General features: G+C 35.5%; 1 protein-coding gene across 1 annotated transcript in view; it reads left to right on the forward strand.

Moving 5' to 3' along the window:
- Positions 1-12,512, forward strand: part of IPO8 (importin 8) — a 68,339-nt gene that overhangs the window by 25,234 nt on the left and 30,593 nt on the right. The window contains exons 9-16 of the mRNA XM_069585445.1: positions 485-619; positions 1,490-1,589; positions 6,356-6,432; positions 6,724-6,840; positions 7,274-7,363; positions 8,788-8,953; positions 10,014-10,174; positions 10,625-10,750. Coding sequence (XP_069441546.1) covers positions 485-619; positions 1,490-1,589; positions 6,356-6,432; positions 6,724-6,840; positions 7,274-7,363; positions 8,788-8,953; positions 10,014-10,174; positions 10,625-10,750 — 972 coding nt within the window. The remainder of the gene's footprint in view (positions 1-484; positions 620-1,489; positions 1,590-6,355; positions 6,433-6,723; positions 6,841-7,273; positions 7,364-8,787; positions 8,954-10,013; positions 10,175-10,624; positions 10,751-12,512) is intronic.

Raw genomic sequence — 12,512 nt, forward strand, 5'->3', positions numbered from 1 at the left:
CTACATTAATTTTTTAGGAGCTACCTAGTCAACTATCCCAGTACTGGTTTTTTTTGAATGACGTTTTTTTTCTAGTTGAAATGCACCTTTGTCAAATATTAAAAATCTGTTTATGGTGTCTCTCACTATATGGATATAGTGTTTTCAGTGTTCATTTAGTCAGGTCTGTTATTTTACAGTAGGTTTAATTTATTTGAAGAGCTAGTATGTGGAATAGAATATAGGCTTATTTTGAATACTTCCACAGGTTAGAAGTAGGGTAAATGGCAGAAGATCACAGTGAGATACCTTTCAGTTCAGTATAACAAGGACCTATCTAAGCTCATGTGCTTTCTCACAAAATATTTATTTCTCTAAAAATGTTAGTTTTTTTTTTATCTCTGTTGTAACCTCTGACTTGATTTTATGTCATGCCTAAAATGCCCCTCCTGTTAACTTTAAAATTGTTTGTTTTCCTATGTTTTCTCTTCCTATTTTCCTGTAGGTACTACTAAAAATTTTAGACCAGTATAGGCAGAAAGAGTATGTAGCTCCCCGTGTTCTTCAGCAAGCTTTCAACTATCTCAACCAAGGAGTTGTTCATTCTGTGACTTGGAAGCAGATGAAGCCGCACATACAGGTTAGTGTCAGTGAGCAGGTCTCCGAAATTATCCTCTAGTTAAAAATTTTCTAGACAAGGTCAGTGTTAACTAATCCAAGATTTTATATTTAACATATGTTTGTTTTCATTAATAATTTCAGAAGAGTATCTTATGTTTCATATAAAGAGTTTAGAAGTTTAAATATTTGAGAAGAATGAGGCCTTCAAGTTAAATGAGTTGATCTTGGTTGGAATCTCATTTAGCCTCTGTTTTTCCTCTGATATGTCAGATAGTATTTTTCTCCCCTCCTTACCTGCAAGTTGCTAGGATCAAATGAGGTATTTTGTATAACAGCATTTTGAAACCAGTCGCCAGGGTTGTAGTTAAGGTAGTGTTCTTTTGTAGGAAATGCAGCCTGATAAATGACCATTTTCTTTTGTAGGTTTTTATTTCTTTTTTTAGGTTGTTACATTCTACAGCAAAAGTTAAAGTTTTCTGTTTGTATCAATTTCACTTAAAGGTAGAATTCAGCATTGTTAAGCATTGATTAATTCAGCATTGATAAGGGACAAATCAATGAAAAGTTATGGACCATTGATAAATAAAGTAATATTTACATACAGACAACTGGGTAATTTGAAGATGTTAGGAGCTAAATTTTTTCCTCTCAAAGTATGCGTTCTTTAATTCTGTAATCTCTAAGATGGTAGCTGAAAAGTAAAGCAAATTCTTTTATCTTTGGTGTCTAGGATAGATTTTATTTAGTGTTATCTTATTACAGATCTTAAAGATATGTTAGAAACATTAATATGACAGTTTGGAAAACTGACTTCATAAAGCCTTTCATTATTAATATTCCCCAAATGTGAATACTCTATATCCATTTATTGGTTTGTTTTTTCTCTTAGAATATCTCTGAAGATGTGATTTTTTCTGTGATGTGCTATAAAGATGAGGATGAAGAACTGTGGCAGGAAGATCCATATGAGTATATAAGGATGAAATTTGGTAATTGAAATTATTTTATTCCTCATCAGTTCCTGGTTATATGAAGTAGTATAACTAAATTTATACTTTTGAGTAGATTTATTACTTTGTGAAATTCCCAGAGTTCTGCTTTGCATGATAAATTCCAAAACTCGTGAAAGTTTTGATGTTCAGCTGAGCCAGTGGTCTTGAGATGAGAAGCTACTTTATTTATCTAACCCTGTCTAGGATGCTGAAGCAGTATCATCTCTATGCAACTCTTTCTATTGTGATGCTGATCTACAGAGTCCATTCCTTTCTATGACTTTTGGGCTACACATTTGGGTTTGTTCTTGGTCTGGGAGATCCTTTGCATTTCTGCATATTTTAGGAATGCTGCAATATAGTTTGTGTCCTTATCCTAGGGACTGAATATTCCTCAGGAGAAGGAAATTACTTTTGTTGACACCAGTGTGTGGTTCTGTTCCCTGTGGGTCCTTTTAGCCTTGCATCTTCCTGGAGGCTGCTGAACTCTGTAGGTTGCCCAAATTCATTCCTCTTTATTCCCAGTATGAATTAATCACTTCATGCGTACTCAGGCAGTTAGTATAGGAAGATGTTACTTGTGTACCACTGTTTCTCCCACAGTGAAGAAGCTATCTGGGGGCAGGGACTATCTTCAGTTCAGTCCAGTTCAGCTGCTCAGTCGTGTCTAACTCTTTGTGACCCCATGAATTGCAGCACACCAGGCCTCCCTGTCCATCACCAACTCTTGGAGTTCACCCAAACTCATGTCATCCAGCCATCTCATCCTCTGTCGTCCCCTTCTCCTCCTGCCTTCAATCTTTCTTAGGATCAGGGTCTTTTCCAGAGAGTCAGTTCTTTGTATCAGTCAGTTCTTTGTGGCCAAAATATTGCAATTTCAGCTTCAGCATCAGTCCTTCCAATGAATACTCAGGACTGACTTCCTCTAGGATTGACTGGTTGGATCTCCTTGCAGTTGTAGGGAATCTCAAGAGTCTTCTCCAACACAACAGCTCAAAAGCATCAATTCTTTAGTGCTCAGCTTTCTTATGGTCCAACTCTCACATCCTTACATGACTACTGGAAAAACCATGGCTTTGACTATATGGACCATTGTTGGCAAAGTAATGTCTCTGCTTTTTGATATGCTGTCTAGGTTCGGCATAACGTTTCTTCCAAGGAGCAAGTGTCTTTTAATTTCATGACTGCAGTCACCATCTGCAGTGATCTTGGAGCCCAGGAAAATAAAGTCTGGTGCTGTTCCTGTGTTTCCCCACTCTATTTGCCGTGAAGTGATGGGACTGGATGCCATGATCTTATTTTCTAAATGCTGAGTTTTAAGCCAGCTTTTTCACTTTTTCCTTCACTTTCATCAAGAGGCTCTTTAGTCTTTCTTCCCTTTCTGCCATAAGGGTGGTGTCATCTGTGTATGGTTATACACATATATAGGTTATACACATATATATATAGGTTATAGATATTTCTCCCAGCAGTCTTGATTCCAGCTTGTGCTTCATCCAGCCTGGCATTTCACGTGATGTACTCTGAATATAAGTTAAATAAGCAGGTTGACAATATATAGTCTTGATGTACTCCCTTCCCAATTTGGAACCAGTCTGTTGCTCCATGTCTGGTTCTAACTGTTGTTTCTACCTGCAAAAATATTTCTCAGGGGGCAGGTAAGGTGGTCTGGTATTCCCATCTCTTCAAGAATTTTCCAGTTTGTTGTGATCTACATAGGCAGAGGTTTTGGCATAATCAATAAAGCAGAAGTAGATGTTTTTCTGGAACTCTCTTGCTTTTAAGATGATCCAATGGATGTTGGCAGTTTGGTCTCTGGTTCCTCTGTCTTTCTAAATCCAACTTGACCATCTGGAAGTTCTCGGTTCACGTACTGCTGAAGCCTCACTTGGAGAATTTCGAGCATTACTTTGCTAGCATGTGAATGAGTGCAATTGTGCAGTAGTTTGAACATTCTTTGACATTGCCTTTCTTTGGGATTGAAACGAAAATTGACCTTTTCCAGTTCTGTGGTCACTGCTGAGTTTTCCAGATTTGCTGACATATTGAGTGCAGCACTTTCTTAGCATCATCTTTTAGGATTTGAAATAGCTCAACTGGAATCCCATCACCTCCACTCGCTTTGTAGTGATGCTTCCTAAGGCGCATTTGACTTCATATTCCAGGATGTCTGGCTCTAGGTGAGTGACCACACCATCATGATGATCTGGGTCATGAAGATCTTTTTTGTATAGTTTTCCTGTGTTTCTTGCCACCTCTTCTTAATACCTTCTGCTTCTGTTAGGTCCATACCATTTCTGTCCTTTATTGTGCCTGTCTTTGCATGAAATGTTCCCCTGGTACCTCTAATTTTCTTAAAGAGATCTCTAGTCTTTCCTATTCTATTGTTTTCCTCTATTTCTTTGCATTGATTACTGAGGAAGTCTTTCTTATCTCTTCTTGCTGTTCTTTGGAACTCTGCATTCAAATGGATATATCTTTCCTTTTCTCCTTAGCCTTTAGCTTTCTTCTTTTCACAGCTATTTGTAAGGCCTCCTCAGATAACCATTTTGCCTTTTCCATTTCTTTTTCTTGAGGATGTTCTTGATCACTGCCTCCTGTACAATGCTACCAACCTCTGTCCATAGTTCTTCAGGCACTCTGTCTATCAGATCTAATCCCTTGAATCTATTTGTCACTTCCACTGTATAATCGTAAGGATTTGATTTAGGTCCTCCCTGAATGGTCTAGTAGTTTTATCTATTTTCTTCAATTTAAATCTGAATTTGGCAATAAGGAGTTCATGATCTGAGCCACAGACAGCTCCCAGTCTTGTTTTTGCTGACTGTGTAGAGCTTCTCCATCTGTGGTTGCAAAGAATCAGCCAATCAAATTTCAATATTGACCACCTGGTGGTCTGTCTTGCTTTATTTTGCATTCTCCATTCCTCTACAGCCCTACACGACTTTGCAAGTTCTTGGCACTAGTCTGCATTCAGTGAAATGTTCAAATAAATAATGGTAAGACTAGCATTACCTAAGGCATGCTGAAGGGACTGTGACCACAGTGCTTTCCTCTTCTTGGGACATGTGTTTCTGGTTACCTGAACTAAGCCTACTAGAATAGATGCCAGATTATTGGTCCATGTTGTTTTCACAGTGCTTTATGTTTAGTATTATTTGATTCGGTAAGTGAGGAAGTGCCTCTTTCTCTTGGAGACAAAGTACAGGAAAAGCAGAAGTGTGAGAAAAGTAAATGCAAAAGTATTTACCACTGGTTTATCCTTCCATTCTGTCATTTCCTTTTCAAAATCATGATACATAATGCAGGATTTATTAATTCCCCTTCCTAATGCTTTAATTGGCTTCCTAGGTGGCACTAGTGGTAAAGAACCTACCTGCTAATGCAGGAGATTTAAGAGATGTCGGTTCGATCCCTGTGCCAGTTGATCCCCTGGGGGAGGGCATGGCAACCCACTCCAGTATTCTTGCCTGGTGAATCCCATGGACAGAGGAGCCTGGTGGGCTTCAGTCCATAGCACTGCACAGTCGGACATGACTGAAGTGACTCGGCACATGCACAGTGCTTTAAATAGCACAGAATTACTTGCTAATCTTTCTTCTGTCTTATTTAAGGCATTCTTTTTAGTGTTTGGCTTTTCTATACCTGTGAACTTTTATAAGTGCAGTGTATTTGTTTAGCTTTCTGAAAACTACTGTTACTTTACTTACTCTTCATATTAAATAAGAAAGTACTTCAGGTTTTGGAAAATATAATAGTTAAGAGCTCTGTGTGTTACATTTTATTGATTAAAAGAGAATATGGATAACTCAAGACTAGGTTGTGTCTTTTTTTCCTTAATAGTTTCCTTCTGTGGACTAGAACGCAGTGGCTAGTGTGTGTATTTTACTTTTAGAAAGCTATTGGGGGAAACAATTACTGGTCTCCTTTTTATATTTTTGTCATGTGCAGTTATTTATATGAACAAAATACTTCTAAGTATATTGACTGATATTAATAATGGTGTTTTTAGATTTGGTAAAAACTGAAAGAGAGGAACTTATCTGCCGGTCCAGTGGCTAAGACTTCATGCTCCCAATGCAGGGGGCCTGGTTTTGATCCTGGGTCAGAAAACTAGATCCTACATGCCATAATTAGAATATCCCACATGCCCCAACAAAGATCGATAATCCCACATGCCATAACTGAGACCCATCACAGCCAGAGAAATAAATAAATATTTTTAAAAAAACAGACTGAAGGAGCTCAGGCCTTGATGTTAAGACAGTCTGGATGTGAATACTGGCCTAGTTGCTTACTGTGTAATTGTGGACAAATTACTTAACCTCTCTGAGATGCGGTGTTTTCAGCTGTACTGTCTTGTGTGCGTTTGTGTGTAATCAGTTTGTTTCTTTCTCTTACTGTGTAAGCAAGATGAGAACCTTTTTTTGATATTTGTATCCCCAGAGCTTAGAACAGAGCCTGGCACACAGTAAACAGTAAATACATTTTTATTGTTTTCTGATAGAGGTAAAGCATTTTTCCTATCCTCAGTGGAACTGTATTGTTTGTTTTAATATGATTATTTAAAAGGACAACCTATAGAGTTTGATAAATATTGTTGTGTATGAGAGCAGTCATGATATGTTCTTAGCTTATAACCAGTGTTATATATGGACTGTTTTATTTCTTGGTTCTGGAGTAGTGGTCAGTCAGGTTTAAACTATAATAAGTAGTTGTATTTTTGCTAACATGGTTTAAACTTTTAAAATCTAAAATCTTAGATATTTTCGAAGATTATGCTTCTCCTACCACAGCAGCCCAGACTCTCTTATATACTGCTGCAAAGAAAAGAAAAGAGGTATGTAGTTATTCTTTTTAAATACAGAACTGAAAGGTGACTGTGTTGATTTGACATTCTAATGAATGCCCCTTGTAGTTGAAAAATTATGTTAGTAGTTATAATCTGTAACTTAAAAAAATTTTTGTATCCTCATAAGGGAAAAGGAATATTTTTTCTTAATTGTAGTTGCTTGATAGAACACAATAAAATATCTTTATTTTTGAAAATTTGTACATCATTTTTAATATGATAGTAAAGCAGTGAAAGCTCATGTAGACTAAAGTGGATTCTTCTATTTCTTTTCTTTAGGTGTTGCCAAAAATGATGGCATTCTGTTATCAAATCCTAACAGACCCGAACTTTGATCCTAGGAAGAAAGATGGAGCCCTGCATGTGATTGGTTCCCTAGCTGATATTTTACTGAAGGTTAAGCTACTCAAATTTACTTTACTTAATAACACTGTGAAGCATAGGCAGATGAGATAATATGAGAATTATGGATAATTTAAAACTGCTGACTCTGCATAATTGAGTTGACTAAATATTTTTCTTTCTGTCATTTTAATTTTTTTAATTTAAAATGGCTTTTTATTCACTTTTTCAGTATGAAACTGTTGTTATAGAAAAAAGATGATACAAAATAACTTTAGGGTTGTTTCTAGAAAGATCAGTCGATACCAAGTTTCTATCTAAAGACTATTTTTCTCTTGTTTTAAAACATGCATTATGTAGGTCAATAATTTTACAAAATTTAAAGAAGTATATTAAGTATTTCATAAGAAACAAGCTTTATTAGGAAGTGATTTTTACATATGAAAAAGACGTTAATAAGTTAAACTCAATTTCTATTTCCTAACAGAAGAGTTTATTCAAGGACCAAATGGAGTTACTGTTGCAGAATCATGTATTTCCATTACTATTGTCTAACCTGGGATACCTTCGAGCCAGAGTAGGTTTTTCCATATTTCATTATGTCTCGAAATTAGTGTCTTGAAATCTTCATTTGTAAGTTAATTATTGAACTAAATACTTTTGGACAAATTTATCTTTTACCACACTGGGACAAAATGAAGTCAGTGAGAATGTCTTTTATAGTCATAAAAGCTGAATAAAGAGCAAATTAGTAAATAAAGTGATGTCTAGATTTTAACTACAGCTGCCCGCCTTTGCCTCACTTGCTGCATATGCAGAACATACTGTGAGAGGGGTGATGCTGCAGCAGTGGTACCATGTAAATTCATAAGCTGACTAAGTTTTAGTGTCCAAAACAGCAGGAAAATTATATTTTGGCTAAACTCTTGATTATGATTTCTAGTGTAATAGTTAGATATACTTTAATAACATGTAGAAAATAATAATCCATGTAAATTTATTTGTATTCTAAGTTTATATTATTTATAGAAGCAATATATTTTATGGAGAAATAAAAATAGAACTTTTAACAGCCTAGTGCTTACTTTTGTAACTGTATCAGCACAACAAAGTATCTTGCTAAAACCAGTATATGTTAACAATGCCTTGTACACACCAATGCATTTTATAAATAGAAGACAGGGACTTTCCTGGTGGTCCCACTGGAGGACCACTGTGCTCCCAATGCAGGGGGCCTGGGTTCAATCCCTGATCAGAGAACTAAGACCTGGAGCAATCAAATAAATAAATAAAAATATTTAAAAAGAGATAATAGTCACTAGAGAAAGATTTGTGTGAATATAGGTTAGAAATGTAGAGGGTGCACAAGTATTTTTATAAGTAGGTTACTGTTTACAGACTATTAATTGTATGTCTCTTGCAAGTCGTTAGTCATTCAAATTAATTACTGTCAATTGTATTTTATGCAATAGAGACTTTAAAAAAATAATATGATTTAGTGGTCTAATAGTTTAAAGTTTGGTAATTTATACAAGGTTAAATTTTTTTTTATCTTCTGTGACTGAAAAAGTCAAGTTTCCTAAGCTGATTAGTGTAAGGGAAAATAATATTTTATTCATTTTTGCTATGATGACCAGTAAATGAATGTCAACACTGACTTGCAGTGCTTTTGCATATAAATAATAAGTTGTGAGTCATAATATTTATTAAAGCATTGACAGGATTTTTTTTTTAGAGACACTTAAGTTGGGTTCTGTTTAATCTTTCTTATGAATAATGATATTGCATAAAGGTAATTTAGAAGTAATAAAATTGCCTTTCTTATAAGAAGTATGGAATCCTGAAGTTAGCAACTGAGACTAATATGTTTCCCTCCAAAAAACAAATAAATAAATAGTACGTGGTAGGATTAATGATGTTTTACTTAGAAGTTTTTATATTCATTGTTACATAAAACCATAATCCTAATAGTTTCCTACTAACTTTTTCCTTATAACATAGTCCTGTTGGGTACTTCATGCATTCAGTTCTTTGAAATTTCATAATGAGCTCAACCTAAGAAATGCAGTTGATCTAGCAAAGAAGAGCCTGATTGAGGATAAGGAGATGCCTGTCAAGGTTGAAGCTGCCCTTGCTCTTCAGTCATTAATTTCTAACCAGACACAAGGTAAAACCAAAATTATTATTAAATTAACAAAATTTAAAATTTAGAATAAGAATACATTTTTTAGAGGGTATTTTTAATTAAATAATAATTTTGATGTTGTCTTCTCAAATAGTTTTGTTTACTTCCTTGTCTTAAAGTTCAGAGTTTGGGTTTTTGAGCTTTTGCCCCCTCAGAATTTTATAAGAGTTTATTCTTGCCACTTTTAGGAATGTCTGTTAACTGTGGTTTCCAGAAGAATTTGAGATTAGGAAACAAGTTGATGATTGTTAAACATTAGGGTAGATGGGGAATCGAGAGACCTAGGAGTCTAGTTTTGACTGAGCTCCTGCCTTGCCGTCTAGACCTGGGCAAGATATGTGATCTGTCAAGGCTTAGATTGCCATATATTTAAATTTAGGGGGATTGGACTAGATGGCTTCAAGATTCCTTTTAGCTCTAGGATTCTTGTGATTCTGCCCATTCTGAAAGCAGCAAGTTGCATTTCTAGTGAGTGATAACACATATCTCCTTTGTTTGTTTCGAAGAATGCGCTGTTCAAAATTCAAATAAACCTTTAAAAATAAATTCTGCATTATGAAGAACATTAGCCTTTATCCCTATACAACACTATTCCAATGGAAGGCAATATTAGATAAACACATGTGGGGAGAAGAGTGGTTGGAGATTGGGGTGAAAGAGTGAATGAGCATCATCAATGTGGGCATAGTCTTTATGTAAATGGTTTTTACACTTGTATCATGCTGTCATATTCCTGTTTGATAAGTCATGCTGATGACAGAGGATACATGTGATTCAAATTAGTTCAGGCAAATTTCTCAGGGGAGCTATTGGCATTTGGGTCAGGAGAGTTCTTTACTGTGCAGGACTGATTGTCCATATATTACTCATGGGAAAACGGATACATTGGTGAACATTATTTTGGTACAACTTTATAACTTACTTACCATCAGGCACATAGGTATCTGGAACCTATTACCCTGTGTTATTTACCTTGTGACCAAGTAAGTTTCACTTGTGAATCGCTAATATTTTTTACTGAGTTTGTTTTTTATTGCATTAGCCAAGGAATATATGAAGCCACATGTAAGGCCTATTATGCAGGAGCTGTTGCACATTGTTAGAGAGACAGAAAATGATGATGTTACTAATGTTATCCAGAAGATGATATGTGAATACAGCCAAGAGGTAGCCTCAATTGCTGTGGATATGACTCAGCATTTGGTAAGACTGGGCATAGCTTTATGTTAGTTTGGTATAAAGGCTTTGAATAATCTAAGTAAATTAAACTCCAAAATTTGAAGTTTAGTTTGTATGTAACTGAAATGCTAATGTAAAAATATTTGCTCTAATAATTCTGATGGTTAATAATTTCAATGTATAGTTTTCAGTTTTCCTAGATTTTGGATTTATTTAATGGCAACCAGAAGTTAATTATTTGCTGTTTGATTATAATAGCTAGTATATATTCCACTTTAGTGACTAGATAAGGGCAAAGTGGCTATATTTAAAACATGACAGTTTCCATCATCAATATTCACTTGGCAAACTGCATATCTTAAAGTTTGAGCAGTGGTGGCCTTTGGAGATGTGACACTGTCCTTTTGCTCACTTCTCATAGAGAAGTGTGAATGTAGCAGTACTAATTGTTGAATGTGTTTGCTATTTTTGTAGGCTGAGATATTTGGCAAAGTTCTTCAAAGTGATGAATATGAAGAAGTTGAAGACAAGACTGTAATGGCTATGGGAATTTTACATACCATTGATACTATCTTGACAGTTGTAGAAGACCACAAAGAGGTAGGATTTCCTTGTGTTTCATGATGTCATTATAGTAACTGAAATTTATATTATCATTGGTCATGAATTTTAAAGTCTTGACCTTTAAATTGCTGGTTATGTTGCTGGATTTTAAAAATTACCCTCAAATTTTAAAGAAAAGTATTAAAATGATTGAAGGGAAATGTTGCATGTGGTTTTAAAGTATATAGTATATCTCTTTTGCTAAACTTAGTTCAGTTCATCACATCTGCTATGTGCCAGGGTAGGCTTGGGGGAAAACCAAATTTAATAGAACATAGCCCTGTTGTTTGGAATCCACAGTCTGATCTTCTTGGTAGAGAGAGACTGCCATTCAGTTACAGAGGCAAATTTTAAATAACAGAATAAAATACTGATGTAACAAATACCTGAGAATGGAAGGGAAGAAGAGCTTAAAACATCATCTTTCCTAGGCTGAATTCCAGAACAACATTGGATTAAGAATTTGCGCAGATGTTTGTCAAGCACTCTCATATCCGTTCAGTTCAGTTCAGTTGCTCAGTCAGGTCCAACTCTTTGCGACTGCATGGACTGCGGCATGCCAGGCTTCCCTGTCCATCACCAACTCCCGGAGCTTGCTCAAACTCATGTCCATTGAGTCGGTGATGCCATCAACCATCTCATCCTCTGTCTTCCCCTTATCCATTAGCTGGTAGAATGTTACCATGTCCCCCTGCCATAGCGCGGGTATTGGTAGTGCCCTTTTGCAGAAGTAGAGCACAAGGTTCAGGTAGTATCTCATGTTCACGGAGTTGGGAATTTGTAGATTTAGAGTTGCAGTCAACTGATATATCCTGATAATATATCAATTATTGCCTTCCTAAAACCTGCTGCTCTCCTCCTCAAGTATTATATATTATATAGCCTTTACTTAAATTAGATTTGTATTCATTACTTCTGCCAGCACAGTTGACTTGTTTGGCAATGATGGCAGCTCTCGTTTTATACAGTGGGACTTAGGAAGCAGGTGCTGGTTCTTTAAATAGCATTGTTAAACCCTGTGGCTGTTGACTTATCGTGTGTTTATCACATACTAATGGATGCTTACCAGGTTCTTAAAATGGTTCAATTTTCTTCTCCTGGGCAGGCCTTTCTTTGCCTAAACGACTTAATGTGAATTTTTGTTTTCATATTCATTATTGTATTTCTGTGTCCTTGTTGAAAGTATATGGGCCTCTCTGTAATGGTGAGATTTTCAAGTTGAATTGCATGTATACGTAAGGATTATTCTTTCTCTTTATATGTAGAACTTGTATTTTAAATTTGAAGAGAACTTAGAAATCGTCTTGTCAAGTTTTCCCAAATATGTTTGTCTGGAGGATGGGTAGTAGTAGGATAAGCATCAGGATTAGTTTGGGAAAAAAAAAAAAAACCAACCCCACCATTTTATGTTTCTGTTTTAATTTTTTAATTCTTGATATTACTTTTATTTTGAATTTCAAATAAAGTTAAAGGAGCATGTGACCTTATTGTGTTTATCAAAGGAGGAATGGGTTAAAGTTGAGATACACTAATCAAATCTAGCTTCCCTAACCTATAGATGAAAAATCTTAAAGCCTTTAGCTAGATGGCTTTGCCAAGGTCATAGGTAACTAGAGGCAAAATGAGGACTGGAATCTTGGTCTCCTGACTGCCAGTCTTATGATTTTGAACTTTGACTTACTAAAAGCAAGCTTTGAAAGCAAGATTTCCTTAAAAGAAATATTTACATGTGTATAAATACTTAATGTATGAAAAGTAA

This window comes from Ovis canadensis, chromosome 3 (assembly GCF_042477335.2).
Source record: "Ovis canadensis isolate MfBH-ARS-UI-01 breed Bighorn chromosome 3, ARS-UI_OviCan_v2, whole genome shotgun sequence".
NCBI classification, from domain to species: Eukaryota; Metazoa; Chordata; class Mammalia; order Artiodactyla; family Bovidae; genus Ovis; species Ovis canadensis.